Source organism: Notolepis coatsorum (assembly GCF_963971535.1).
Source record: "Notolepis coatsorum genome assembly, chromosome: 9".
Taxonomy (NCBI): domain Eukaryota; kingdom Metazoa; phylum Chordata; class Actinopteri; order Aulopiformes; family Paralepididae; genus Notolepis; species Notolepis coatsorum.
Window position 1 is genome coordinate 111,901,245 of NC_140173.1, and position 27,716 is coordinate 111,928,960.

Below are 27,716 nucleotides of genomic sequence, written 5' to 3' on the forward strand. Positions count from 1 at the left end.
TGCGTAATGGTACGGGGACAGCAACGGGAACGGGGGCAAGGACACTACGCTGGGTGAGTGACATCACAATCAAAACTCACCCAGGCGTGTGCGTAATGGTACGGGGACAGCAACGGGAACGGGGGCAAGGACACTACGCTGGGTGAGTGACATCACAATCAAAACTCACCCAGGCGTGTGCGTAGTGGTACGGGGACAGCAGCGGGACGAGGGCAAGGGGCATTGCCACCGGGTGGCAGGCTGTCCGAGCCGAGGGACAGAGTGCTGGAACAGTGGCGGTGACGAGGGCATCGTCCACCGGGTAGCCGCTGTCGGAGCCGAGGAACAGAGTGCTGGAACAGTGGCGGTGACGAGGGCATCGTCCACCGGGTAGCCGCTGTCGGAGCCGAGGAACAGAGTGCGCGCCACACCTTGGTGTGCGCGTCGGAACAGGGAGCTGGAACAGTGGCGATGGCGAGGATGTCGTCCACCGGGTAGCCACTGTCGGAGCCGAGGAACAGAGTGCGCGCCACACCTTGGTGTGCGCGTCGGAACAGGGAGCTGGAACAATGGCGGTGGCGAGGATGTCGTCCACCGGGTAGCCGCTGTCGGAGCCGAGGAACAGAGTGCGCGCCACACCTTGGTGTGCGCGTCGGAACAGTGGCGGTGGCGAGGATGTCGTCCACCGGGTAGCCGCTGTCGGAGCCGAGGAACAGAGTGCGCGCCACACCTTGGTGTGCGCGTCGGAACAGAGAGACGCCTCGGGGTGCGTCTGCGAGGAGTAGTGTGCCAAGCACGAAGGTCTGGAAGATGCGCGTCTGTGCGCTGGTACGGAGGAGCGTGCCAAGCTCGAAGGTCTGGAAGATGCGCGTTGCGCGCTGGTCTGGAGAGCGTGCCAAGCTCGAGCGTCCTTGGAAGATGCGCGTTGCGCGCTGAGGACTGGAGAGCGTGCCAAGCTCGAGGGTTCTTGGAAGATGCGCGTTGCGCGCTGGTCTGGAGAGCGTGCCAAGCTCGAGCGTCCTTGGAAGATGCGCGTTGCGCGCTGAGGACTGGAGAGCGTCTGCGCTGGTCTGGATGTGCGTCAGGACGAACAGCTGCGCGGGGGTCTGCAGTGGGACGCTGGGGTGCCTCCCGTGGAAGTACAGGGAGCGCAGACCAGTCTCCCCCACAGGCAACGGCGACAGCTGGCGAAGGCTGGAGCAAACATCTCGACGCCGGAGAATGGAACAGCATAGGCAGACAGAGGATCTCCCGAAAGAGTCTAGATGTTTAGAGAAATATGACTCGGCAAGTATACAACACGACCCCACGCCGAAACGAGGGGAAGAGCCCTGGTATTTAAAGCCCACAGGGGGACTAATTAGCCTGCCACCACAGGTGCGAGAGATAATAGAATATCAAACAGGTGTGGCCACTAAGGGTAAGGAACGAGAGGGTGGGGGCTAGAGAGAGTGAGTAGGGAATTCCTAACAGTAGGCTTAAAGAAGACAGAGAATAGGGAATTCCTAACAGTAGGCTTAAAGAAGACAGAGAAAAGGTAGTGAGCAGCGGGCAAAACCTCACAGAAAATGCATCATGCAGTGCTCCTAACATGGATGAGTACCTGTGCCGGTGATCAGCTGATGGTTTGACTTATTTCAGGGTTTTCATGTGTTCGAGATTGTTGCTGCCTAGTTGCCTTGAAATTAATTGCAAATAAAAAAATGTAATCTACCTACCTCAGTTGTGAAAAAAAAACACACTTTCGACAGTTTTCGGCTTGCCATTGCTCCGACTGCTTTGTTGTTGAATCAAGTCAAATCCTAGGTAAGCGTATATTGTGCGTGTGAACGTTGACACGAAAAAAAAAATAAATAAAAAAAATAAAAAAAAAAGGTTTTTGTTTATTTTTTTTTATTATCATGTAATCTTTCGCGGGCCGGTCAGAATCATCCCGCGGGCCGTATCCGGCCCGCGGGCCGTACAATGCCCAGGTCTGCTCTAACCCCTGTCCCTGTCTCTCTGTGAGTGGATGTCGTGGTGATGGCCGAGGTGGTGGATGTCTCGTGGTGATGGCCAAGGTGTTGGATGTCTCGTGGTGATGGCCAAGGTGGTGGATGGCTCGTGATGATGGCCAAGGTTGTGCGATCTTCTCTACGTCGCCCCCATACTTCAAATGGATCAGAGTGGAATACATTCACGCATACATTCATCCAAATGGAATATGACTCTGATATTTTGAGCTCCGAGCCTTGACATTTAGCCTTTGTCTTATTTTCATAATAGCGCTCGTTTACCTATGCTTTTTATTTTGTTGTTGTTGTTCTTAGCTCTATTCTATTTAAATCTGTCAAAAATGTTGTTATGTACCCCAGTTGCTATTGTACCAACTATTCGCCTGTTTTAGGCAAATCATCATCATCCATAGCAACACTATATTATCACCGACATCCATGTTGGGGATCCCCCTTTGAACGTCCCGTCTAAGGTTTCTCTCCTCCACGTCGCCTGTGGTGCTTTTTTCGTTTTGCTAGGTTTTTTATGAGTTTCTCCTTACCTTCGCTGGGGAATGTCTGGAGTGTTGCATATTTGGATTTTATGGTGGATTTTGTTCTTGATTTATTGTGATGTAATGTGACTGCCTATTATTTTTTCTCATTTGGATATTTGGATATATAAAAAACTGTACTTTTATTAAATCTTTTATTATTATATTATTTTTATTTTTATTAAATTATAATGTCAAATATTGTAAGGAAGGGGCAGGGCTTGATAAGTTGTTTTACTTCCCCCTGTTCCTTCTCAAACACTTATTGTATGGAAATAGTATTTTTGTTTTTTAAACTTGTTTTATGTTTCTATGTTCGAGACAAATAAACCTGCAGGGTTTCAGTCACCCACTATATGAAATTGAAGATGGTTGCTGATTATTGCAATGTTAAAACAAACACTGGATCTAGTGCCTGCCTTAATAATTTCCCATTCAATTCCACGATCATAAAGGCTTATCCTGGTGTATAGACTTGGATACCACTCCATTAAGTGCTTTTGTCCACCAAGACTCCACTAAGAATGAGAAACCTTGTCTTGAAATAAGACATTATATATACAGACAACAACCACTGTAAGACTTTGTAGAAGTAAAAGCAATGGTTTGGAACAAACTGATACTTGAAAGTTTACTATAAAAAATTGGTAGAGGCAGTGAAAAAGTGACATTGATGCATTTTGAGGTTTAACCAGAGAACAGTATTTTGTAGTAAGTGACATGTGTCTGTATTTGGCGCTAGGTTTGTGCTGTGCTGTCTGTGGTTTTTGCTGACCTGCCTCTGGTGCTCCATCCTCTGCCTCTCCATGTCCTGGGTCAGCCTGGTGACATCCCCCAGAGCAGTCTGCAGGGCCTTGCCGGGTGTGGCACTCTGGAGCAGGATCTGACTCTGTCTGTTCAGCTTCTTCTGCTCCACCAGCATCTAGGGAGGCGGACAAGTTACAGGGTTCTTCAGTGATACATGAAACTCATGATGAAGAAAAATAATGCACTGGATGGACTTAGAATTTCCAATTACATGTTGATGTCAAAACCATAAATTGCATTTATCTGAATGGACATCCAGGTATACTGAATGAGCATGCTGAAGGAATGCATCTAAGGGATTGTGTGTGGTAACAGCAGTACATCTATATATTACATCACCATAATCCAAGTAATACAGTTTCAACAATGATCTTTCTACTAAACATTCTATTTCTATAAAGAAAGCCAAGTTTTGCCCACAGATTTTAAACCAGATTATCAACATGAACTTTAAAAGTGAATGTATCATCAAACCAGATGCCAAATTATTTATAATGTGAGACTCCACATAAAGTGCTAATCTGAAGTTTGCTTTAATAGATTTTCTTAGCTCTTGTGAATAGCAGATATTGTATGGAGTCAGTCCAAAGATATAAAATAGTGTCATCTGCGTACAAGAATATAGTTTAAAATCAACATTATATATATCATTGAACTGGCAACAATGTTGGCCCGCTAACCTAGAAACACCATGTGAACCATATTAGTGTCTAAGCTACAAGTTGGAAAAATATGCAGCCCCAGGTCTTCACAAATGATCATTTATCTATTGTCCCTCACAGAACAGGCTTATAGCAGAACCTGTCCATCCTAGACCAGTAGGCTATTATCAGAAACGGACACTTACAGTCAATCTGGGAAAGACGACCATTATGGTATTCCAGGGGAGAACCAGATATTAGAGAAAAAGGCTATAGATATAACTTGATGCTGGGCAACACCAGGCTAGAACAAAGGGGTTCATATAATTACTTAGGGGTTGGACTCAGTGCCATAAACACACTTTGTAATAAAGCTAGGAGAGCTTTGTATGCAATCACCAATTATGCTCTATGGAAGGGAAATACTGTGTCCTATTTTGAAACCAGAACTAAAAAAGTGGGATAAAATTGCAATTTTGTAAAACCATATTAAAACGTAACCACAAAATGTACAACTGCAATTTTGTAAAACCATATTAAAACGTCACCAAAATGCCACAAGTAATGCATACAGAGCTGAACTTTGTATTTTACCTCTGAAAATCCTAATCCAGAAAAAGAGTAAAAAAAATATATATATATTGCCAATTATATTTGGGCAATTAATTAAACATGATTGACTGCGATGTTGACACATTCCATTCTGACTGCCTGCTCTTCTACATCAAATTAAGTGCTCCCAATTCCACAGCTACATTGTCTGACTAATTACAGGTGGTCCTGTGTGCGTGAGCACTGTCCTGTTGTTTACATCGGTAGCCTCAAACAAAGTTAGAGAAGAAATTAAAAGAAGTGAAAACTGTTTACAAGACGAGGTATTGGTACTTTTAAAGAGCATTGCCTATCATTTGGAATTATTTTGTGTGCAATGAAGATGTTGAGCACATGATCAACCCCTCCCGCACCACAGAGGTAGGCTATTAACACTTTCAGAGCCCAAGCTTAATCTTGATTTACCAGTTGAATGCCCACCATCCACTTCAATGTTAGCGTTAAAAACGCCTAATCTATGTTTTAAATTATGGCTATGTGTCTAATCTGCCCGTCGCTTATCAATGACTCGTTTTCCAGTCAACACTGTCGAAGCGGATTGTTTTTTTATCGGTTCATTTTCGTTTTATAGCATTTTGAAAAACCCTCGTTTTCAAGGAAAATATAAATGTTCCATGATAAAAGACGTTTACTGGAATATTCTAGAATACACAAAAACTGTAATTTTTCTGCCTATTTATGAATCGTTTTCAAATAAACGCTAGATTATCGATAGTATATGTGTACGTATGCACGCTGGGGCCGCAAGCTGAAAATTGATTCTCTGATTTCCTCAAAGCGATCGCGCACACACACACACACACACACACGCACGCACACACACACACACACACACACACACACACACACACACACACACACACACACACACACACACACACACACACACACACACACACACACACACACACACACACACACACAAAATGTACAACTGCAATTTTGTAAAACCATATTAAAACGTCACCAAAATGCCACAAGTAATGCATACAGAGCTGAACTTTGTATTTTACCTCTGAAAATCCTAATCCAGAAAAAGAGTAAAAAAAAAAATATATATTGCCAATTATATTTGGGCAATTAATTAAACATGATTGACTGCGATGTTGACACATTCCATTCTGACTGCCTGCTCTTCTACATCAAATTAAGTGCTCCCAATTCCACAGCTACATTGTCTGACTAATTACAGGTGGTCCTGTGTGCGTGAGCACTGTCCTGTTGTTTACATCGGTAGCCTCAAACAAAGTTAGAGAAGAAATTAAAAGAAGTGAAAACTGTTTACAAGACGAGGTATTGGTACTTTTAAAGAGCATTGCCTATCATTTGGAATTATTTTGTGTGCAATGAAGATGTTGAGCACATGATCAACCCCTCCCGCACCACAGAGGTAGGCTATTAACACTTTCAGAGCCCAAGCTTAATCTTGATTTACCAGTTGAATGCCCACCATCCACTTCAATGTTAGCGTTAAAAACGCCTAATCTATGTTTTAAATTATGGCTATGTGTCTAATCTGCCCGTCGCTTATCAATGACTCGTTTTCCAGTCAACACTGTCGAAGCGGATTGTTTTTTTATCGGTTCATTTTCGTTTTATAGCATTTTGAAAAACCCTCGTTTTCAAGGAAAATATAAATGTTCCATGATAAAAGACGTTTACTGGAATATTCTAGAATACACAAAAACGGTAATTTTTCTGCCTATTTATGAATCGTTTTCAAATAAACGCTAGATTATCGATAGTATATGTGTACGTATGCACGCTGGGGCCGCAAGCTGAAAATTGATTCTCTGATTTCCTCAAAGCGATCGCGCACACACACACACACACACACGCACGCACGCACACACACACACACACACACACACACACACACACACACACACACACACACACACACACACACACACACACACACACACACACACACACACACACACACACACACACACACACACACACACACACACACACACACACACACACACACACACACACACACACACACACACACATAGGGCAAATGCTTATATCTCAGCGAATACAACTCTGATTATCCCAAGACTGGTAAAATAGATTCCTTACCTCAGATCAGATGTTCTCCAAAAAGATCATTCCAGTTCCTGATCGCCATTCCAGAAATCAATCGCGCTTATTGTGTTGGCTGCTGTCAATATATGTTCCAGGCTGATTTCCGTCCCGCGAGCAGATCGCTCTTGAACAGACAGCTTGCCAGCTCGGGGAGCCGGCTGGCTCCGCCTCTACATATCGACTGATCCCAGGTCAGTCTAAGCGACTGATCTGCAGTTACACAGGGATAGACATAGGGGGCGCTTTTTTCCATTCTGAGCTGCTGGAGGAGCTGCTGTACCAACGGGAGACTCTGTTGATGAAATATGAAATCAGATCGCTAATAAAAAAATAAAACGATAATACACATCGTGGGCATTCAGGCATTGGGCTGATAAAACGTCATATGACGTTTTGGGCATTGAAAGTGTTAAAGATAATTCCATACCTGCCAGCACTCTGTTTAGCCTGTAATGATTTCTTGCTGTCACTTCTCCTGTTAATCTCTCATTTCAGGTAATTTTCGTTGATAATTAACAAGCCATGTCTTGTTAATTATGGCATACATTCAAATATATGCGAGGCACGATATATGGGTTAGAAAAAATTATTTAAATGTTGGAAGGTATGTAATCCCAATAATAGTCATGATCACAATATCAAGCAAAATAATGGCAATTATAATTTTTGTCAGACATCTGTACAATTTCCCGACAGGACATTAAAACAGAAATACATTTCTTCGGTGTATGTCCCAAATACAAAGACATAAACAATATTTCCAAACATTTTAAAAGGCTATACCAGGAGGAGAAAGAGACAGAGAGACAGAAAGTGAAATAGGAAGAGCGAGAGAGTCAGAGAGAGGGAGAGAGAAAGAAAGAGAGAGACAGAGAGCTCACTTCTCGGGCAAAACCCTCGGCTTCTGTTCTCAGATCCCTCTCCAGGGTCAAGTTCTCTTGCAAGGCCTCGTACTCCTCCACAGCAAACTGGGACACTGGAGAGAGACCACAGGTTTGACAATAAAAACTATTTCATCCACTGTTTGTGTATTCCTTTCATGCTGTCTGCACGTTTCTTTACAATGAGAATTCCTGAAGCACCACGGTATATTTAGGTTCCAACTAGGGATGTCCGATATTATCGGCCTACCAATATTATCGGCCGATATCGGCATTAAAATGTGATATCGGAAAATATCGGTATCGGTTTTCAATTTTTTTTTACTTTTTTATTTTTTTTTACATTTCTAGAAATTATGTCCGATATTATCGGCCTACCGATATTATCGGCCGATATCGGCATTAAAATGTGATATCGGTTGATATCGGTATCGGAAATTAAGAGTTGGACAATATCGGTATCGGTAAAAAAGCCAATATCGAGCATCCCTAGTTCCAACCTTCGCCAAACATCAAGAATGAAATAAAAGTATGAAAGTAAAAGAGTGTAATGTGACTGCCTATTTGCTGCAGTTATCAGAAATATCAACTGACATTCATTCAACCTTTATTTATTTCTTGGGAATACCCTCATTTCCAGTGATGCAGAGACTACATTAAGCAGGTAAAAAAACTGAGTTTGGAATTGGCTAGAGGAACATGTAGTGTAATCCAGTCCTGAGAGCAAGTTTGATATACTCCTACATTGAGGTCTAGTAATAATAGTGAAGTAATGTAAATTCGTAATTTGTTTAGGAATGCTTTGTAAATAAACACCTCACAGAGAGGTGATGATGGGTACTGTAGGAATTAGGGATGCTCGATATTGGCTTTTTTACCGATACCGATATACCGATATTGTCCAACTCTTAATTTCCGATACCGATATCAACCGATATCGATATATGCAGGGTTTCCCCCCCCAAAAAACGGAATAATTTCAGGTAATTAACATTACATATGTCTTGTTGTGGAATTAACATAACATTATGCATACTTTTGACAATAAATAAAATCAGAATTTGTTCTTACTTGCTTGCCTGGGTAAATAAATGTTATAGAAATGTAAAAAAAAAGAAAAAAAAGAAAAATTGAAAACCGATACAGATATTTTCCGATATCACATTTTAATGCCAATATCGGCCGATAATATCGGTAGGCCAATAATATCGGACATCCCTAGTAGGAATCACCAGTAATACATCTAAGAGCAGAGTGATATATCACCATAATCAGACAGTAATAGTTTCAACAATAATTTTTCTAATAAATATGGGAAAGCATGTTCTATTTGTATAAAGAAAGCCACGTTTTGTCCACAAACCAGAAAACCATATTTATAATGTGGGACTCTGCATAAAGTGCTAATTTGAAGTTTGCTTTATTCGATTTTCTTAGCTCTTGTGAATAGCATATATTGTATGAAGTCAGCCCAACAATATAAAATAGTGTCATCTGCAGACAATATCATTGATATAAATTGTGAAAAGGACCGGTCCTAAAAATCTAACCTTGAGGAACACATTTTTGTATCGATAAAAATGCAGATTGAACATTACCTGCTTTGCATAGGACACCTTCATATGTATTCAAGAACGTGATAAATCCTATTCTGAGGGGTGGTTGTTACGTTTATAATTAGTCTGGCTAGCCACCAAGAACACTTGAAAACCTGTTCATGACTAAAATGCTAAAGAATTTTGGATATTTGGCTTTGATATTTGAAAAAGATGCTTCGCTTTGGGATAAGTCACTGCTAGCTGTATTCTGAGGTGGGTCCAGACATCGCTTGATTTCCCCCTCCATAAAATACAACACCACTCAAGGTTACTCCACTCCAAGAGCACTTGCGTGTAAGTGTCTTAATTGCTTTGCAGGAGAGGGGGCACGTCGATGTCATAGTGGTCGCTCTGGGACAAGCGTACAATCAGATGTGAACATATTTCTGCAAAGAAGAAGAAGAAGAAGACACCTGCTGACCTCTATTGTATTTCCCCAAGAGCTGCTTTTGTCGCACCGTCTCGGCAATCAAAACAGTATTATCCTGTTTCTCCCTCAGCAGCTGCAGGAGAGAATGGGAAAATAACAAGGTAATAATAAGGTGTGGATGCATGGAACTGTGTGAGCGTGAAGCAGGGATGTTGCTGAAAAAGAGCACCCATGTTCAGTGAACCTACCCCGGGTAAATAAAGGTAAAGAAATTAAAATGTTTGCCCATTCCCATTGTGACTCCTATCATATCCTATTACCTCCTATCAACTGTATTTTATGGGAAGCATTGTCTTTAAAACAGGAGACATGGAAAGCAAAGACTATCTCTAATTGTCCTGATCAGTGTGTTGTACTGTAGCCTGAGGGTAAGAGTTGCGGATGGAGTAACTTGCAGGCATGAGAATTAAATCCTGTGTTCACAAACATCTTATCCAGAAAATATCCATGTTAACAGGTTAGAGCAGCCACACAGCCCACGTGAGCAGAGTGGCCCTGTGGCAAAGCAACAGCGTGTCATCTAAAGATTGGACTAGATTGTAAATTGACACAAACGATTTTCTTGTGTGAGACATGAGGTACTCGGCAAAATAGACTATTGATGAGAAATGCTCTGTTGATCAAGTCAAGTCAAGTCAAGAGTTTTATTTGTCACGGCATACAAGTATACAATGAAATGCGGGTGGTCTTGCCCGCAACGATGTGCAATAACATATAATAGAATCCAATAGAACAACATTGTGCAATAAACAAGTAACATTTGTGCAATAAACAAGTAACATAGTAGGGCATATCGGTATATGTACATAAGTTATTTACAGAGCATGGAGGACATGCTAGGTCCTTTGGTAGTGCAATACACTGTTAGCTACGGATGAGGCTTTCTGTACATGCTAATTTATACAATCTCCGGTTATACTATACTATTTTTAAAGTGACCTTTCCTTAGTGGCCATAAGTGTGGGCGTGTGCAGCATGAGTGTGTGCTTGCTCATGTTAAAGTGGCTGCTAGTATGTGAGCGTGTACAGTGTGTGTCGTATGTGTGCTCATGTGTGCTTGTGTGTGGAGAGTTCAGTGTTCAAGGCTCTGATGGCCTGGGGGAAGAAGCTGAGCCGAAGTCTCTCTGTCCTAGTAGCTGGTGTTCGCAGGTGTCTGCCTGAACTCAGCAGCATGAACAGGCTGTTGTTGGGGTGGTGTGGGTCTTTCATTATTCTGCAGGCTCTGGATTTGCACCTATTGTTGTATAGAACCTGCAGGGGTGGTAGTGCAATACCTGTGGTACGCTCGGCTGAGCCGTGCTGTTTCCATACCAGGCAGTGATGTTTCCAGTCAAGATGCTCTCTACAGCTCCGGAGTAGAAGGACTGGAGTATCTTCCCAGATACTCTGAACTTCCTTAACTGTCTCAGGTGGTAGAGGCGTTGCTTCGCCTTTTTTACGACTGAGTCTATGTGTGTTGTCCATGTCAGATCCTCTGCGATGTGGACCCCCAGGTACTTAAAGCTGCTCACCCTGTCCACGGTAGCCCCGTTTATCCTCAGTGGTGTGTGTGTCTCCTGCTGCCCTCTCCTATAATCCACAATCAGCTCCTTGGTTTTACCAATGTTCAGGAGCAGGCTGTTGTCCTGGCACCAGCGTTCCAGTACCTCAACCTCCTCCCGGTAGGCCTTCTCGTCGTTGTCCGAGATCAGCCCCACCACCACTGTGTCGTCCGCAAACTTCACTATGGAGTTGGAGCTGAACTTGGCCACACAGTCATGTGTGTATAGTGAGTACAGCAGGGGGCTCAGAACACAGCCCTGGGGGGACCCGATACTCAGGGTGATGGTGTTGGAGGTCTGACCCCCCACCCTGACCGCCTGGGGTCTTTCACTCAGAAAGTCCAGTATCCAGGCGCTCAGAGCGGAGCTCAGACCCAGCTCGATCAGCTTGTCCACCAGTCTGGTGGGGACTAGAACGCTGAGCTGTAGTCAATGAACAACAGTCTCACATAGCCCCCCTTCTGACAGTCCAGGTGAGAGAGGGTGCTGTGCAGTACTTGGGAGACCGCATCGTCAGTGGACCTGTTTGGCCTGTATGCAAATTGCATAGGGTCCATATCACTGGGGAGGGAGGCACAAATGTGATCCTTGACCAGCCTCTCGAAACATTTCATGGCCACAGAGGTGAGTGCCACCGGTCTGTAGTCATTGAGACCTGCTGGGGAGGGTTTCTTTGGTACTGGGATAATGGTGGACATCTTGAAGCAGGCAGGGACCACTGACTCCGCCAGGGATCGATTAAATATGGTGGTGAACACAGGGGATAGCTGGTTGGCACAGGACTTAAGTATGCGTCCTGTCATTCCATCTGGGCCAGCAGCCTTTCTGGTGTTCACCTGCATAAATGCTCTTCTCACACTGTGTACCGTCAATGAGAGAGCGTCCCCGCCCCCCCGCGGATGCCCCCCCCCCCCCCCCCCCTCCACAAGAACCGGCGCGCCAGTGACGTCACCAAACCGCGCGTAGAAGGTGTTGAGCTGGTCCGCGAGGGAGGCGTCGTCGCTGATGACGCCGTCTGTGTGGACAGCAACATGTGTGCGAGCCGCTGCAGTTCAGTATCGCCATGTTTTGTCTGCAGTGTCTGCAGGGGTATGAGTAGTGTTCAACTTGGTTCTGGCCAGCAGTAGAGGCAAAGTGTGTCCTCGCTGCCCTACATGCAGTTAGTTTTGGACAGGAGAAGATCTCTGCGGCCTACGCCAGGAACACAGACACCCAAGTAAGCTTTCATAAGGTAATGTATAGGAATATAACCATGTATATGATATTTCACTTTGTATATTTATATTAAGTGTTTATGCATTTAGTATTTAAGCATTACATCACACGCAGGAGTGGTTTGTGACCAATAAACCATGCCTAGGGGTGGTCGTTAGGCCCGAGGCGCAGCCGAGGGTCGTTAGACCCCCCTAGGCATGGTTTATTGGTCACAAACCACGACTGCACGTGGTGTAAAGCTTTTATACAACTGCCAGATTCATCCAACCTTATTTCTATACAATAAACACACATTAATCGAAGATTTATTGAAAAAACCATCCGCCAGAAAAAGTAGTTCCCACAACTACAAAAAAGACAAGTTGCCTCCATGTGGAAGCAGCTTGAAGTGCATCCAACCAAACTAACACATCCAACTGTGTATTATTGGAATGATTGAGAGAAGTTGCCTCATGTGGAAGCAGCTTGAAGTGCATCCAACCAACTAACACATCCAACTGTGTATTATTGGAATGATTGATTGAAAATTTTATTACCAGATGCAGAATGGGTACAATACAGTACGGCTCAATACACACAATTGTTAAGGGAATGCAGACCTACTTTCCATAGAACTTCATTCTTAGATGCTTCTATATAAAGTAGGTAAAACAAATTAAAACGTTTTCTTTGCCCTATAGGAAAAAAATGTTTTCTTCGCCCTATTTTTTTATTTATTTCTTTTAGCCTAAACTTAACCAGTTGGAAACCAGGGGTACAGTAATAAAATTAGCAATCAACCAATCAATCAATTCAATAGACCATGCTCACTTAAAACAGCGCTGCTTCTCTCTCAGTCTGACTCCCCCGCTGTTGCAGACAGGAGTGTGTGTGTGTGTGTGTGTGTGTGTGCGTGTGTGTGTGTGTGTGTGTCACAGTGTGTGTGTGTGTGTGCGTGCGTGTGTGTGTGTATGTGTGTGTGTGTGTGTGTGTGTGTGTGTATGTGTGTGTGTGTGTTTGTGGGTACGCCAGCGTCGGACAGTGTGAGAGAGAACGCTGCAGTCAGTAGAAAGAAGGAAGTAGAAATTTAAATCAATCAATTAATCTATCAATCAAACCGCGATTTTTCTTTTGTTCTAGATTGACTCAAGACCCATCAATTACATCATCCAACATTGTTTAAACGACTAACACATTCCCCTTGACAGAATCGCTTCATATTTAGTCGTTATGGTGCTTTCAACATAACCATTTGTTGTCCGCGATCTTGTTTTCTCCCGGAGTGAGCCGGGGAGGGTTATGTGATTCGGTTGTGGGCGGGTCCTGAGCCCAGGACCGTGGATTGTTGCCAATAAAGACGTGTGAATGGCCAATCAGAATCGAGAAATTTGCATGCCGTTGTATAAATTATTATATATGTGGATATGAATAAGAATATGTATAGGAATATGTTTGAGAGAAAGAATATTGTTGTTACTTTTCAGATTTTAATTGTTTTGTCTGTACTGTAAGTGTCTTATTTGTAGTCATGTCTTTACGTTTTGCGTGGACCCCATGAAGAGTAGCTGATGTTGTGCATCAGCTAAAGGGGATCCGAATAAAATCCTTTTGAACCCTGAATTAGCCTTAAGTCATCTGTCTCTATCTCCCAGGCTCAGGTTTCAATGGTGCTGAATCTGTGGTACGCAGTCTTTGGAAAGACAGACACTCTATTAGGGATTTAATCAAATCCATTGTGACAAATAGACTGTATACTTAGTATACTCACTTCTTCCAGGATGTCCTTTCGCTGCTCTCTTATTGCCTCAAGATCAATAACAGCATGTGTTTTCTCCTCAAGTGTCAACTCCAATTTATTCTGCAGCTCTGAGGCATAAAAACAAACCAGAATGAATGGCACCCATGTACAATCCATTGTCATTTATATAGTATGCAGGATTCGTGCATACCACTGTCTTCAAACTTCAAGACAGAAATTACATCATATTCTAGAAAATAGTATGTCAAGTTGATTATGAACCAAGGCCCGTATTTGTCAAGAAGACTTTGAGCCCTAATCAGCAAAAATGCAGATTGTCAAAGTTAAACATACGAATTTAAAGCAGGTAATAAAAGCTAAAAGTGGAAGAAGGAAGTCAAGAAAAGAGTAAGGAATAAGAGTAAAGATTAGAATAAGTAGTCACAGAGGACAGAAACTGAGACAGCAGCATGTACCGGCTGGATTGTAAGGTTGCAGAACTTTTGTACTGAAAATCCTACATTTAGTACCTTTAATCTACTTTAATAAATGGGTGGTTGACGTGACATGGCCTTAGTGTCAAAGATAAGTAAATAATGAAAAAATATATGAGAAAACTTTGTTATATTGCACAGAACATTTAGTTTTATATGAATGCACAGAGCATTTATGCTAATATTGTTCCAGTTATTCAAAAATGTCAGCCAAATTAGTAAAAGCTCATATGGTGTGACTGTCCCACAAACATTTCACAAAGTTTGATTTTGAATAATAACAAGAAAAGTAATGCATTGTTATTTATTTAACTACATATTGACAACTCAGATGTCTACTTGTGAGTGTGATATTTTAAAAGTCCAGGCATAATATTTTGAATGCTCCCTAAACTAAAATATTTTGTACCAAAATTCGATATCATATGGTGTGACGCCATATTCATATTTCTCAACAGGCAATTGTTTGGAAACCTTTGGGGTTGAGGGGTCCTTCATCTTTCCAGGAAGTAGGACAACATCTCTGACAACATACTGAATTTAAATCTATATTGCCATGTGCCAATGAGTATGTTGTTAGCATGCTAGCATATAGCCCCAATGCACAATGGAGTGCTACGTTCATGAAACATCATAATGGTGTGACACTTCATCATATGATGTGACAGGGTTTTATCATCACACCATATGAACTGCATTTAACTAGATATATAACGCTATTTCATACATATTTTACAACTAATACTTAAGTTTAATGAATATTTTATCCTTTTTGTCACTGTATTATAAACACTTTTTCCAAGGTATACCTACCTCCCTACTATCCCATTTCTCAAAATAAATCTGTTTATCAACAAGATGTTGTAGTTGAAATGTTTCCCTTTCACTTGTTTTTTCAGTTTGAGACAGGTTTCAGTAGAGGGATGGCGAGTGCAGAAAGAACAAGGAAATGCAGGGAGATTATATGGAGATTAAAGGAGAGAGGCGGTCCTGAGAAAAAGATGAGAAAAGTAAATCGAACCATTAAACTTATCAAATATGATAAGACATCAAGTCAAGTTAATAAGATACACTCAGACCATAGAACAGGTAGCCCAGTATATCTAGAAATATCATAGTGTACACACACACACACACTTGAATGAAAAAGGTGAAGATTTGACATGGGGTCTGAGAAAACAAGTCATTAGTGTGAATGTTGTCCCGATTATTATAATAAGTAAATTACATTTTAATTCAAAATTGATCTGATAATTTTTGTCCATGTTTCTAAATTATCTATCTTGAATTGGTCTCATTACAGATACCAAGAGAAGAAACTGACAGAGCAATTACAAACATTCTGAGTAAATTCTCTACCACCATCAAGAACAGAAAGAATTGTGGAGAAATGCGAAGTTAAAATACAGGACAAAGAAGAGAGATCTACAAAAGATTTTGAACTTAACCCTGTCATCTACAGAAGCCCCATTTAACCATGAGATGGAAGTCCAGCCTGACCCAGTGCTATACAATGTATTAAACAGTTTTTCAAAGTGATTATACTATATATATTGATATGTATCAATCATATGTCTTTGAACTATTTTTGGTTGTTTGTTAAATGGATTAAATACACGTTCTTGCATTACGGATTGTTGTGTGGTGTGATTCATCATATGGTGTGACGGTATATAATTTGGTGACTTTCACAATTATGATATTATGAAGGCTTTTTGGTAAGAAATGTTAAAAGAATCATCAATGGGACAGATTAATAACCAAATGTTTCTAGCATTTTGGTGTTTTTATAAGAAGGTTTTCCAAAATGAATTAGAAGGTCTTACCATGAGTTTTGATTACAAAAAATCAAACAAAATGTAACTAATTTGCACAAGGAAGAGCTAGAAATGTGTATAGTAGTGATGAGGAATGCTGATAAATAGACATACATAATTAAAATACACAACTTTTACATTTTGTACAGAATAACCTTCATGTCACGCTATATGATAATTTACTCACTAGCACATTATACTTAAAAAAAAATGTTTAATTTGATTTTAAATCTTTATTTCGAACATGTAAATAAATAAATACAAACAATATAAAATCAAAACAAATCATTGATCAAGAAATTTAAATGGAAAAAATATATATAAATAAACAAAAGCAAAACATAACTCAATTTACATGTTCGAAAAGGAGTAGGAAGAAGTATACACTTATTTAATCCTACCCCTTTTCCACTACTCAAATGAGTGTACTAATTTAAAGGGGAACTATCTTATAAATGGCCTTTTTGAGTGTTTAGCATTGTTTCCTAGCTATGTGAACTTATATTAATATGATCTATGTCTCAAAATTCTCATATTGGCGCATTCTTCCAATTCTCCTCTCACAATATTCACCCTCACTGAACTGAGTCATTTGAAAATGTGCGCGATTTGTGATGTCAGAGAGACACCGCTGCATGTTAATGGAGAGGTGCAAGATGAGCTGCACACAGTTCTGCTGCCCAGGCTCAAAACGGCTCGAGATCTTGAGGTAGAAAAATGCTGTTTTTGAGGACTTGATTAGAAATACAAAACAATGAATAAAAAAAATATATATATTACAGAGGGGTTCCATAGACTCACAGGAATTGTGTAAAAGTTCCCAAATAGTGAAAGAAATAGTAAAATAGTTCCCCTTTAAAACCTTACAAAACAAATATATATAGGCAAAAAAAACTATATATGTAAAACATGAACAAAAAATTTAAATAATGTAAACACCTGTGAATGTCAAATCCCTTCCTCATCCCTGTACCTCGTGGACATAATTTCCTTATAATTCAGTTTGAATTGTCTCATATTTGGACATTGCTTTAGCACCACATTCAGACTGTTCCACAGTTTCACTCCACATATTGAAATGCAGTGTCTTCTCATGGTAGTGCGTACACTAAGAACTTTTAAATTGAGTTCTCCCCTCAGATTAAAAAAGAAAAGTTCTTGAATGTTTTCTGGAAGTACTTTACATTTAGCTTTATACATTAATTGTGCTGTTTTAAATTCCACAAGATCATTTAACTTGAATGTTTTTTACCTTAAAAATTATATGTTTGTGTGATCACGATAACCTGCAATGTGAACTATCCTTATGGCCCTTTTTTGGAGTATAAAAAGTGGTTGTAGTGTAGAATTATAAGTGTTTCCCCAGACTTCAGTGCAGTAATTTAAATATGGTAAAACTAGTGAACAGTAGCGAATGTAGAGTGCTTTTTTATCCACAATATCCATGACTGAAATGCTTCTTGACAGTTTAGTTTGGACATGTTTTATGTGAGGTTTCCAGCAGATTTTATGGTCTATTATTACACCTAGGAATTTATTTTCATAAACTCTTTAAAAAAAAATTGGATCTTTTCCCCCCTCCTTTTTCCTCTGTTTTTCTCCCATCCCAATGTTAGTCGTTATGCCAATTCACAATCCCCTTCCTGGTCGCTGCGCACCTACCCCCTATGGTCTGTCTGGGAGAGTGGAGGCTATCACATGCTTCCTCCGACACATGTGTAGCCAATCAACCGCTTCTTTTCACCTGGCAGCGCGGACTCTCACTGAGAGGGTGTAACGTGTGGAAGGATCACACTACCCCCCTTAGATCCTTTCCTCGCTGAGCAGGCGCCCCGACCGAACTGTAGGAGTCGCTGTTTACAACGACCAGGACCCACCCACCAGCTTTCCCACCCCTAACACTGCCAATTGTGTTAGTATGAACGACCAGCCAAGCTGGTAGCAATGCCGAGAGCTGGGCTCGAACCTGCACTTTCATAAACTCTTTCAATAATCACATAATTTATTTTAACTTGAGTATTTAATCTAGTTTCCAAATAACATCATTTGAGTTTTGCTCAAATTCAATGATAATTTGTTTCTATCAAACAATTTTTTTATTTCTTCATCTCAGATGTGATGACCTCTAAAAGCTGCTGGATATTCTCACCAGAAAAAAACATTAGTGTCATCTGCAAATAAAATAAATGTAAATATATTAGATACTTTACATATATCGTTTATGTACAAGATGAACCATTTTGGACCCAACACTGACCCCTGGGGGACACCACAAGCAATGTCCAAACATTCAGATTTATAATCTCTCATCATCACAAATTGTTGCCTTTTATTTAGATAGCTTCACCCAATCCAATACTACCCCCCTGATCCCATATCGTTCCAATTCCCTGATTAATATATCATGATTTATAGTATAAAACGCTTTCTTGAGATAAATAATACTCCAGCTTAGGGCTGACCCCTATTAGTTGATTAGTCGACTAATCGGTGGAAAGGAGCCGTAGTCGACTGGCCAACCTCTTAGTCGAATATATATATATATATATTTTTTTATCATTCTTTCCAAAAGAAAAGAGGGCCTAGAAGCGTGGCTAACGCTAATGGCACGCATACCAGAGGCTAACTGCCTACAAAAACAGGCACAGAGGCACTGAAAGAGGATTTCACCCATCTAATGAACACACTAGACTAGACAAATATCAAGATGTATCCATCAGTGGACCAATTGCATGCTTTTGCAGAGGACAAGAAGCCTTCAGTCGACTCCTTCAGACATTAAGCACCCCCCCCCCCACAGCCCAAATGGAATGATACTTTTAAAAAAAAAAAAAAAAATAATATTATATATTTATTTTTTTTATTTTTTTGTCGACCAATAGTCGACTAACGGCAAATTTTGGCCAATCATAATCGACCATCCAAATCCTTAGTCGGGACAGCCCTACTCCAGCTACATGTTTTTTTTAATCTATGGAATTTGTGATTTTTTTCAATTAGTTCTATTAACTCAATGGAGGCCAAACCCGAGATAAGTCGGGTTAACTCGCCATTTAACTCGATTTCTCGGGTTTTGGTAGTTTATTCCTTTATTCAATATTTGTATTCATTATTCATCCACGGACCTTGGTGTTACCACAGGGAATGAGTCTGAGATCGCCAAAGTGCAATACCGGCTGCATCCAGCTAGACGGCAGTATCGAGCACCCTTTGTAACCTAGTATCTTAGCCTGTGTAATGGCCAAATGTCTCCGGTCTCACTTTTCCTTGTCGGACGAGTGGAGCGGTTCTCCCGGTTCCATTGAAGCGCGTCAAATAGCCCTGATCCATATGTTGTGGTGGGTTATGCCGTGGACCAAATGGACATCGGATGTACCAGATGGCAATCAAACAATTGGAATATTATTTTTGGAATACTCCCGATCAAAGGTAAGGACTATGTGACGTAAATTTTTGCTTGATCGTGCAATGCATTTATACAGATCGGGCTGATAAGCTTTTTTAGTGTTCAATACGAATGCCGTTACTGGCAATCAAATAATCAGAAAGGACCCCCCCTTTCATGCATTCATGATGAAACATAATACCTATGACATAGATTTGATTTGGGAATAGTAGCGTGTAACGTCAACGTTTATAGTAGAATTGACGTATAAGGCTATAACTCAGCATTTCGGGAATTACCCCAGACCGCTCTAAAACCATACTTATATTCACCACGGTAACACGGGAACGTATGGATGGAAAATGTATTATTTTTTACATATTGAACAATAGATAGGTAATGTCAAATGGGCCATAGTATTGTATCCATAGCTATAATATAGAATAGTCATAGCTCTACAAACTAGGTGACGCACTCCTGTCTTTTAAAGCGTCGCCTTGCTATGACGGGCCCCGTCTAATAGCTGGCGCTGAATGAGTTAATGCTAGTGATGTTGACCGGTTTGATCTGAATCCATACTGGCTATCAATGAGTAAATTATGTTTATTAATGAATTTATCTAATCTGTTGTTGAAGAGTTTTTCTAATATTTTTTTTAAACTGAGGAAGTAGAGAAACAGGCCTATAACTTGTGAAGTAGTGTTTATCTCCAGTTTTGAACAGAGGTATGACTTTTGCTATTTGAATTTTTTTCGGAAATCGACCATTTGAATGATAAATTGCAGATGTGCGTGAGTGGCTTTGAAATCCCATGAATCACATTTTTTTTTTACTATTTTCATATCTATTTCATTACTGTCAATTTTTACATTTATTAGTAGTTTCTATAATTTCATTTTCATCTACCGCTTCCAGAAACATTGAACTAGGATTTCTTTCAATATAATTGTCATTTATGTCTTCTTACTCGAAAAAATCTACAATACCACAAATATTTAAAAAAGAATTAGAATACGTAAAACAGAACTGAATGATTTCCATTACTCATAGCTGATATCTTTTTAAAAAACTATTTTCAGCCTAAAATGTCAACCACCCAAATACATATATTGTGGGAACGCAAGAAAGGATGAAACGGGAGACGGTAGTCGAGTCTTTCCATTTACTTCCCAACATAAATTACATACATCCAACAGAGTGCAGAGACGTTAACGTTACTACTCGAAAGTGACAGCAGCCAGCTGACAGCTGACATAATATAGGTTACCAAATACACACCCGTTCCCAGAATGCCCAGGCTTAAAGGAGCATTCACAGTCAACGAGGCGGGGGGCGGATCAGGCGCCCAAAACTACTCCGTATCACCCGTGCAGGGGTAGAGGTGGGGATTGGGCCGTGTGGGGGGGATTCAGGAGATATGAGGTGACGAGAGGGAAAAGCAGTTGGCAGGGGCCGGGCAGGGGGTCGTCCACGCCGCGGGGGCCGGGCCAGTTCAACTGCAGTCCAGAGTCCGGACGTAAACTGTGGGCCCCGGTCGGATGTGAGATCAGATGGTGTGCCAAAACGGGCTACCCAGGACCCAATGAACGCCTGGGCCACCTCGGCGGATGTGGTCGATGCCAGCGGGACCACCTCCGGCCACCTAGTGGTTCTGTCCACCATGGTGAGGAGGTGAGTGAACCCGTGGGAGGGGGGCAGGGGACCCACCAGGTCCACATTGACATGGTCAAAGGTTGCGATGTCCTTCCTGAGGCCATGCCAGACGAATTTAGCACCGACCAGCTTAGTTGACGCCTTCAACCCCGGGTGCGACAAGCCATGGATGGCTTCGAATACCTGCCGCCGCGTGCCAGCGGGAACCATCGGACGGGGCTGACCGGTGGAGACATCGCAGAGGAGCGTGGTGTTGGCAATACCAAACTGCACATCCTCTAACCTTAGCCCAGTGTCGGCTGTTCGGTAGGCCTGCATGTCCTTGTCAGTGGCCTGGTCGGCAGCCATGGCAGCGTAGTCCAGTCCCAAGTGGACGGCCCCCACCACCGTCCGGGAGAGGCAGTCAGCGACGTAGTTGTCCTTGCCTGCGTCATGCCGTATGTCCGTGGTAAACTCGGCGATGGCAGAGAGTTGGCGCTGCTGGCGCCCTGACCACGGCTCGGTGGCCTTGGGCATGGTGAAGGTGAGTGGCTTGTGGTCCACGAAGACAGTAAACCGTCGGCCCTCCAGCAGGAATCTGAAGTGCCTGATGGCCAGGAAGAGGCCTAGGAGCTCCCGGTCAAAGGTGCTGTACTTTCTTTCATTGTCCCGCAGCTGGCGACTGAAGAAAGCAAGCGGTTGCCAGCCCCCCCCCCCCCCACCAACTGTTCATACACTGTCAGTTGTGAGGGCGATAGGGGCGGTAGGAAATGGGTGTGCCAGTAATGCGGCATTGGCCAGTGCAGTTTTAGCGCCCAAAAAAGCGTTGTCGGTACACAGGGACCAGTCCACCTCGGCCTTGGGGTCCTTACCACGCAGGGCCTCATACAAGGGGCGCATGAGGTGAGCAGCACGGGGAATGAACCTGTTGTAGAAGTTCACCATGCCTAGGAACTCCTGCAGGGACTTCACGGTGCGGGGGCGTGGAAAGCTGGCAACGGCGTCCACCCTGGCAGGGAGCAGAACGGCTCCCTCTGCTGAGACCCTGTGCCCGAGGAAATCGATAGACGACCGGCCGAACTGGCACTTGGCGGGGTTAACAATGAGCCCATGTGCACTGAGCCGCTCAAACAACTGCCTAAGATGTGTCAGGTGCTCCTCTGCAGACGTGCTGGCTACGAGAATGTCGTCCAAGTATACGAACATGAATGCCATATCCCGCAGCACCGAGTCCATCAGTCGCTGGAAAGTCTGTGCCGCCCCCTTGAGGCCAAAGGGCATCCGCAGAAACTCGAACAGGCCAAAAGGAGTGATGACCGCCGTCTTGGGAACGTCCCGTGGGTGAACTGGTACCTGGTGGTATCCCCGCACCAAGTCCACCTTGGAAAAGATGGTGGTCCCCGCCAGGTGGGCGGAGAAGTCCTGTATATGCGGGACGCGTGAACACTTTTGGCAACCAACATGTTCCCCCTACGCCGGTAACGCGTGCATGCGCATTTCGCGCATTTCGTACTTGTCTCCCTGTGTACAGCTGAGAGCTCTAGCATAGCTATGTACGCGAGCTAGGCGCAAGCCAGAGTAAAACACAGTTTTCATTCAATCAATAATAACATTAACGAGACTCTCGTTGTGTCTATTCTGCTAACGCTACCTCTCATTGCTTTAACGTTACCTAGGCTCTCGTGTCTATCTGCTAACGTTAACGTTAGCATTAAGCTAACAAGCTGGGGCCGCTGGTGTACAGCTGAAAGCTCCAGCATAGCTAATTTATGTCCGCGAGCTAGGCAAAAAGCCAGAGTAAAACAGTTTTCATTCAATCAATCAATCAATCAATCAATCAATAATAACATTAACGAGACTCTCGTTGTGTCTATTCTGCTAACGCTACCTGTCATTGCTTTAACGTTACCTAGGCTCTCGTGTCTATCTGCTAACGTTAACGTTAGCATTAAGCTAACAAGCTGTAACGGCACCAGTCTAGCGTCTATCTGCTAACGTTAGCATTAGGTAATAACCGCTTTAAAATGGATGGTGATTACCTCACGTTGTGTCTATTCTACTAGCATTAACCATTAGTTACTAGTACAAACAATCAATAGCGAGTTATATTGATCACGCTATGTACGATAGCATTGCTAAAACGCTAGCACAACATTAACACCTAACCTAACAACAACAACAACAACAACAAGCTTAACAAGTCAGCGATCTTTTTGTGAGACTAAACTCTCCGCTCGGTGGCAAATTGTGTTGATGTCGGTTTTGTTTCATCAATAAATGAGGCAGAATACACAGTGACTGTATCCTTTTTTGTTTATTGCACTTGTTCCTGCTGCAAATGAAATCCTACGCGAGACATTAAAGATGGCAGCTTTCTGTTTTTCTGGAGAGCCTCCAACGAGTGACACATCTCTCTTCTGACCAATCAGTGGTCTGCAGTGTTTCACGTGACTCATGAGGGGGTAAACGAGCGTAGAGCGGCTGGTATTCACGAAGGAGAGCGCTGGCCAACGCTGGCCAATCAGAGAAACGCGGAAGTACATGTTGGTTGCCCAAAGTGTTCACGCATGCGGGACGGGGTACCGGTCCGGGGTCGTGGCGTTGTTTAGGCGTCGGAAATCGCCACAGGGACGACACCCACCATCAGCCTTAGTGACCATATGCAGGGGGGAGGCCCACGGACTGTCAGAACGGCGCACAATTCCAAGGCGTTCCATGGTTGCAAATTCCTCCCTGGCAATGGAGAGCTTAGCTGGGTCAAGGCACCGAGCGCATGCATAGACCGGGGGATCGACAGTGGCTATATAGTGCTCCACGCCATGCTTAGCGACTGCTGAGGAAAATGTAGGCGTGGTGAGGATAGGGAACTCCGCTAGGAGGCACTGATATACATCCCCGGCACCAAGCATGTTGGACAGACCTAGTGTCCCTGGCCCTCCCAGCGTGCACGGGTAGGTAGCAAAGGAGACAGCATCGATTAGGCGACAGTTTGTAATGTCCACTAGCAGCCTGAACACACACAGGAAGTCTGCGCCCAGGAGACGAACTGACACAGCGGCCATGACAAACTCCCACCCGAAACGGCGCCCGCCAAAACACACCTCTACATACCGGGTTCCGTAGGTACGTATAGGCGTGCCATTAGCAGCGTCCATGGGGGGACCGTGGCCCCCAGCCATAGTGTCCACAGCTGTAGCAGGCAGGATGCTTCGTTGCACGCCCGAGTCGACTAGTAGTCGCCGGCCAAATAAGGTGTCCTTAATAAATAGCAGCCTGCTGCCTCCGCCAACGCTCATGGCTGTTAATGAGCATTGGCCCTGGCGTTTCCCTGGTCACTGTAATTGCACGGTGGGCGACACTGTTTGGCCCTGGCGCCAAACCAGTTATGAAAATAACACCATCCACTGTTACCCTGGCGACGGGTAGTCACTGCTGCAGCGGCGTCCGCAGCGTCCACTAGGTGGGTAGGTGGGTGGTAGGCTGGAAGCAGCGCATGCACAAACTGCTGCCGGTTGGCGAGATAAATCCTGTCCGCTTCGGCAGCCAGCGCGCGGTAGTCCTTGGTGAAGTAGACGGGAGAGCTGGCCAGAGCGGTGCGCACAGGCGCTGGGAGCTGACGCATGAAAACATGTTTAAATAAAAAAGAGGTATCTGCCGAGCCCAAAACGGACAGCATCCTGTCCATCAGTTCGGACGGCTTGCCGTCGCCGAGGCCGCTGAGTGACAATAGACTATCTGCCTTTTCAATTTCCGACAGTTCAAATAATTGCAAAAGGAATGCCTTGATAGCGTCATATTTGCCGGCAGCTGGCGGAGCTTCCAGCAGCCCCATAGCGCGGGCCGTCGTCTGGGCATTCAACGCTGCTACCACATGATCATATTTAGTAACATCCTGTGATATTCCTCTCAACTCGAACTGAGCTTCAATGTGCTGAAACCAGGGTCGGGGGCTGTGATGCCAGAAGTCGGGTAACTTAATTGCTGCGGCGTAGATAATGTTCACTTCTCCGTCCGTCATGATGTAATAATCACTCGCGTACTTCAGGTCACCAATGTGGGAACGCAAGAAAGGATGAAACGGGAGACGGTAGTCGAGTCTTTCCTTTTACTTCCCAACATAAATTACATACATCCAACAGAGTGCAGAGACGTTAACGTTACTACTCGAAAGTGACAGCTGACAGGTGACATAATATAGGTTACCAAATACACACCCCGTTCCCAGAATCCCCAGGCTTAAAGGAGCACTCACTCCGCTCCTCAAGTCCAGTGAATGTCTGCACCAATTGTGCGTGATAAGTGAGTCACCACAATATAATTTATATATACATGTATATATTTAAATATAGCATTTATATTGAATTTAACTGATTTTACTTCAAACATATAACAACAAACGATTAATAATCATTCAAATGAACAGAAAACACATGTTGAAAACACTCTCAATAAGAAAATAAATAAATATATAAATAAGTATTACATGTCCGAAAAGGATGTGTATATACTGTACAGGTACAGGAAGCAGATCTCAGGGTTTCTAATGGCTAGTAGGTTAAGACTCTGACACACAACACATGTATGGTCTTTGTGTGAATCAAGATATACATGGAGATCCAATTTTCGGAATCAGGGCTTATCGTTAGTGACGTGATAATTGCTCCCTTTAGATGCAGAAAGCCATGAACTGTGTGATGGAAAAAGTGCCATGTGAATCCAACCCATTATCAACCTACTCATGATTATATTACTGGGAAACTAAAGGAACTGCAGATGACATATCCCAATAACTGCTGGATGGTAGAGATGGTGGCTGATGAGGGAAAGACCCAGTACCTGAGATGGTGGCCTGGCACTGGACGGAGAGGCAGACCCTGCTGCCTGGATCTTCACCCTCCTCCTCCTCCTGGTCGTCCTCCAGGCTTATCTCAGCAATGGTCTCTGGGCTGAGATGAGAAAACAGCATCATGCTCTTCCTCTTCAGGGACCGGTTCTGACGGTTTAACTGCCAGAGGAGCGAGGGAGAGAAAGGTATGGATGGGAGGAATAGAGAAAGAGTATAAGTGAACCAGAGATACAGAGAGCAACGGAATTATTTCGGGATCAAACAATCCTAGTGATTGCTGGATAATAATGGTATTTAATCATTTGTGTTACTTACAAAAGCAAGAGCAAAAGCAAAGGCAAGAAGCCTTAAAGATTCAATCCGTAATCCAGACATAAACAAATGGATAGCCTCACCGCCCTCAAATCTATATATATATATATATTTTGTATCTACTTTTTCTCCCATTTTCTATTTTTCTCCCATCCCAATTTCGTATCGTCCAATTCTACCCTGCCCTGTCTCGAACGCTGTTAGGCCATGCCTCCCACAGACCGGCTGCAATGTGGACCAAGCCTTGCATAACGTGTCCCCTCCGGTACACAAGGAGGCAGCTGTCGCATCTTTTCACCTGCACAGCACGATCTCTCAGCGGCGAGGGTCTGCGTGGGAGGGACACGCCGCCCCCGTTGCTTCCTGATTCTGCTGCGCAGGCGCACCAACCGACCTGTAGGAGTCGCTGTCCACAACGTCCGATCCCCACCCACCAGCTTCCCACCCCTAACACTGCCAATTGCGTTAGTATGAACGACCAGCCAAGCTGGTAGCAATGCCGAGAGCTGGGCTCGAACCCAGCATCTCCTGCATTAGTGGCGAGCGCCTTGCCCACTGCGCCACTTAGCCACCCGATATTTGAATTTCTGATGGGGTAAGAAAGTTGAAAATAAGATATTTTCCATCTACAAATCAAACTCTTCACGAATGTATGCAAATGTAACCCTAATTGATATGTTCAAAAACTATATTTGAAATTTCCAAAAGCAATCTGCATTCAATGCATCATCATTTCACAGAAATTGTTTACTCAACACTAGCTAGCAAGACAATGACACTGAAGTCTGCCATTCACACTAAACGATAACAACTGTCACCAGCCTTTCATTGAAAATTAAATTAATTTGTTCTCAATTCTCACAGAAGTGACATCCGACTGTGCAACATATTCTTTCTGGCCTCCCGCTAAACATTAGCTAACGCCAACAAAAGAAAATATGATAGGACCCTCATTTTATAGTATGTTTATTTGTATTTAAATGTTGATAGTGTCACAAGGACATTCTTTATTAAGCTAGCTAGAAAAGAGCAAAGATAATAAGCCGGCAAAGCGGAGGATACGCCAGTTGTTCTTATCTCCTCATTTCCTTCGTCTCTTCAATCACATGTTGTGCCAGGAAGCACGCAGATGCAACAGCGAGGCGTGAAATAAGAGACATCTTATTAGAGCTGCACGGGGAAAGGCAC

The 27,716-nt window shown here is 43.2% G+C and overlaps 1 protein-coding gene across 3 annotated transcripts in view; it reads right to left on the reverse strand.

The window, feature by feature from the left end:
- The window catches only part of shtn1 (shootin 1), a 147,290-nt gene that overhangs the window by 47,762 nt on the left and 71,812 nt on the right, over positions 1-27,716 (reverse strand). For all 3 annotated transcript variants that reach the window (XM_084321605.1, XM_084321604.1, XM_084321606.1), the window contains exons 5-9: positions 26,207-26,375; positions 14,073-14,170; positions 9,561-9,642; positions 7,542-7,636; positions 3,282-3,428 (exon numbers count right to left, since the gene is read on the reverse strand). In XM_084321605.1, the coding sequence (XP_084177731.1) occupies positions 3,282-3,428; positions 7,542-7,636; positions 9,561-9,642; positions 14,073-14,170; positions 26,207-26,375 (591 nt within the window). The remainder of the gene's footprint in view (positions 1-3,281; positions 3,429-7,541; positions 7,637-9,560; positions 9,643-14,072; positions 14,171-26,206; positions 26,376-27,716) is intronic.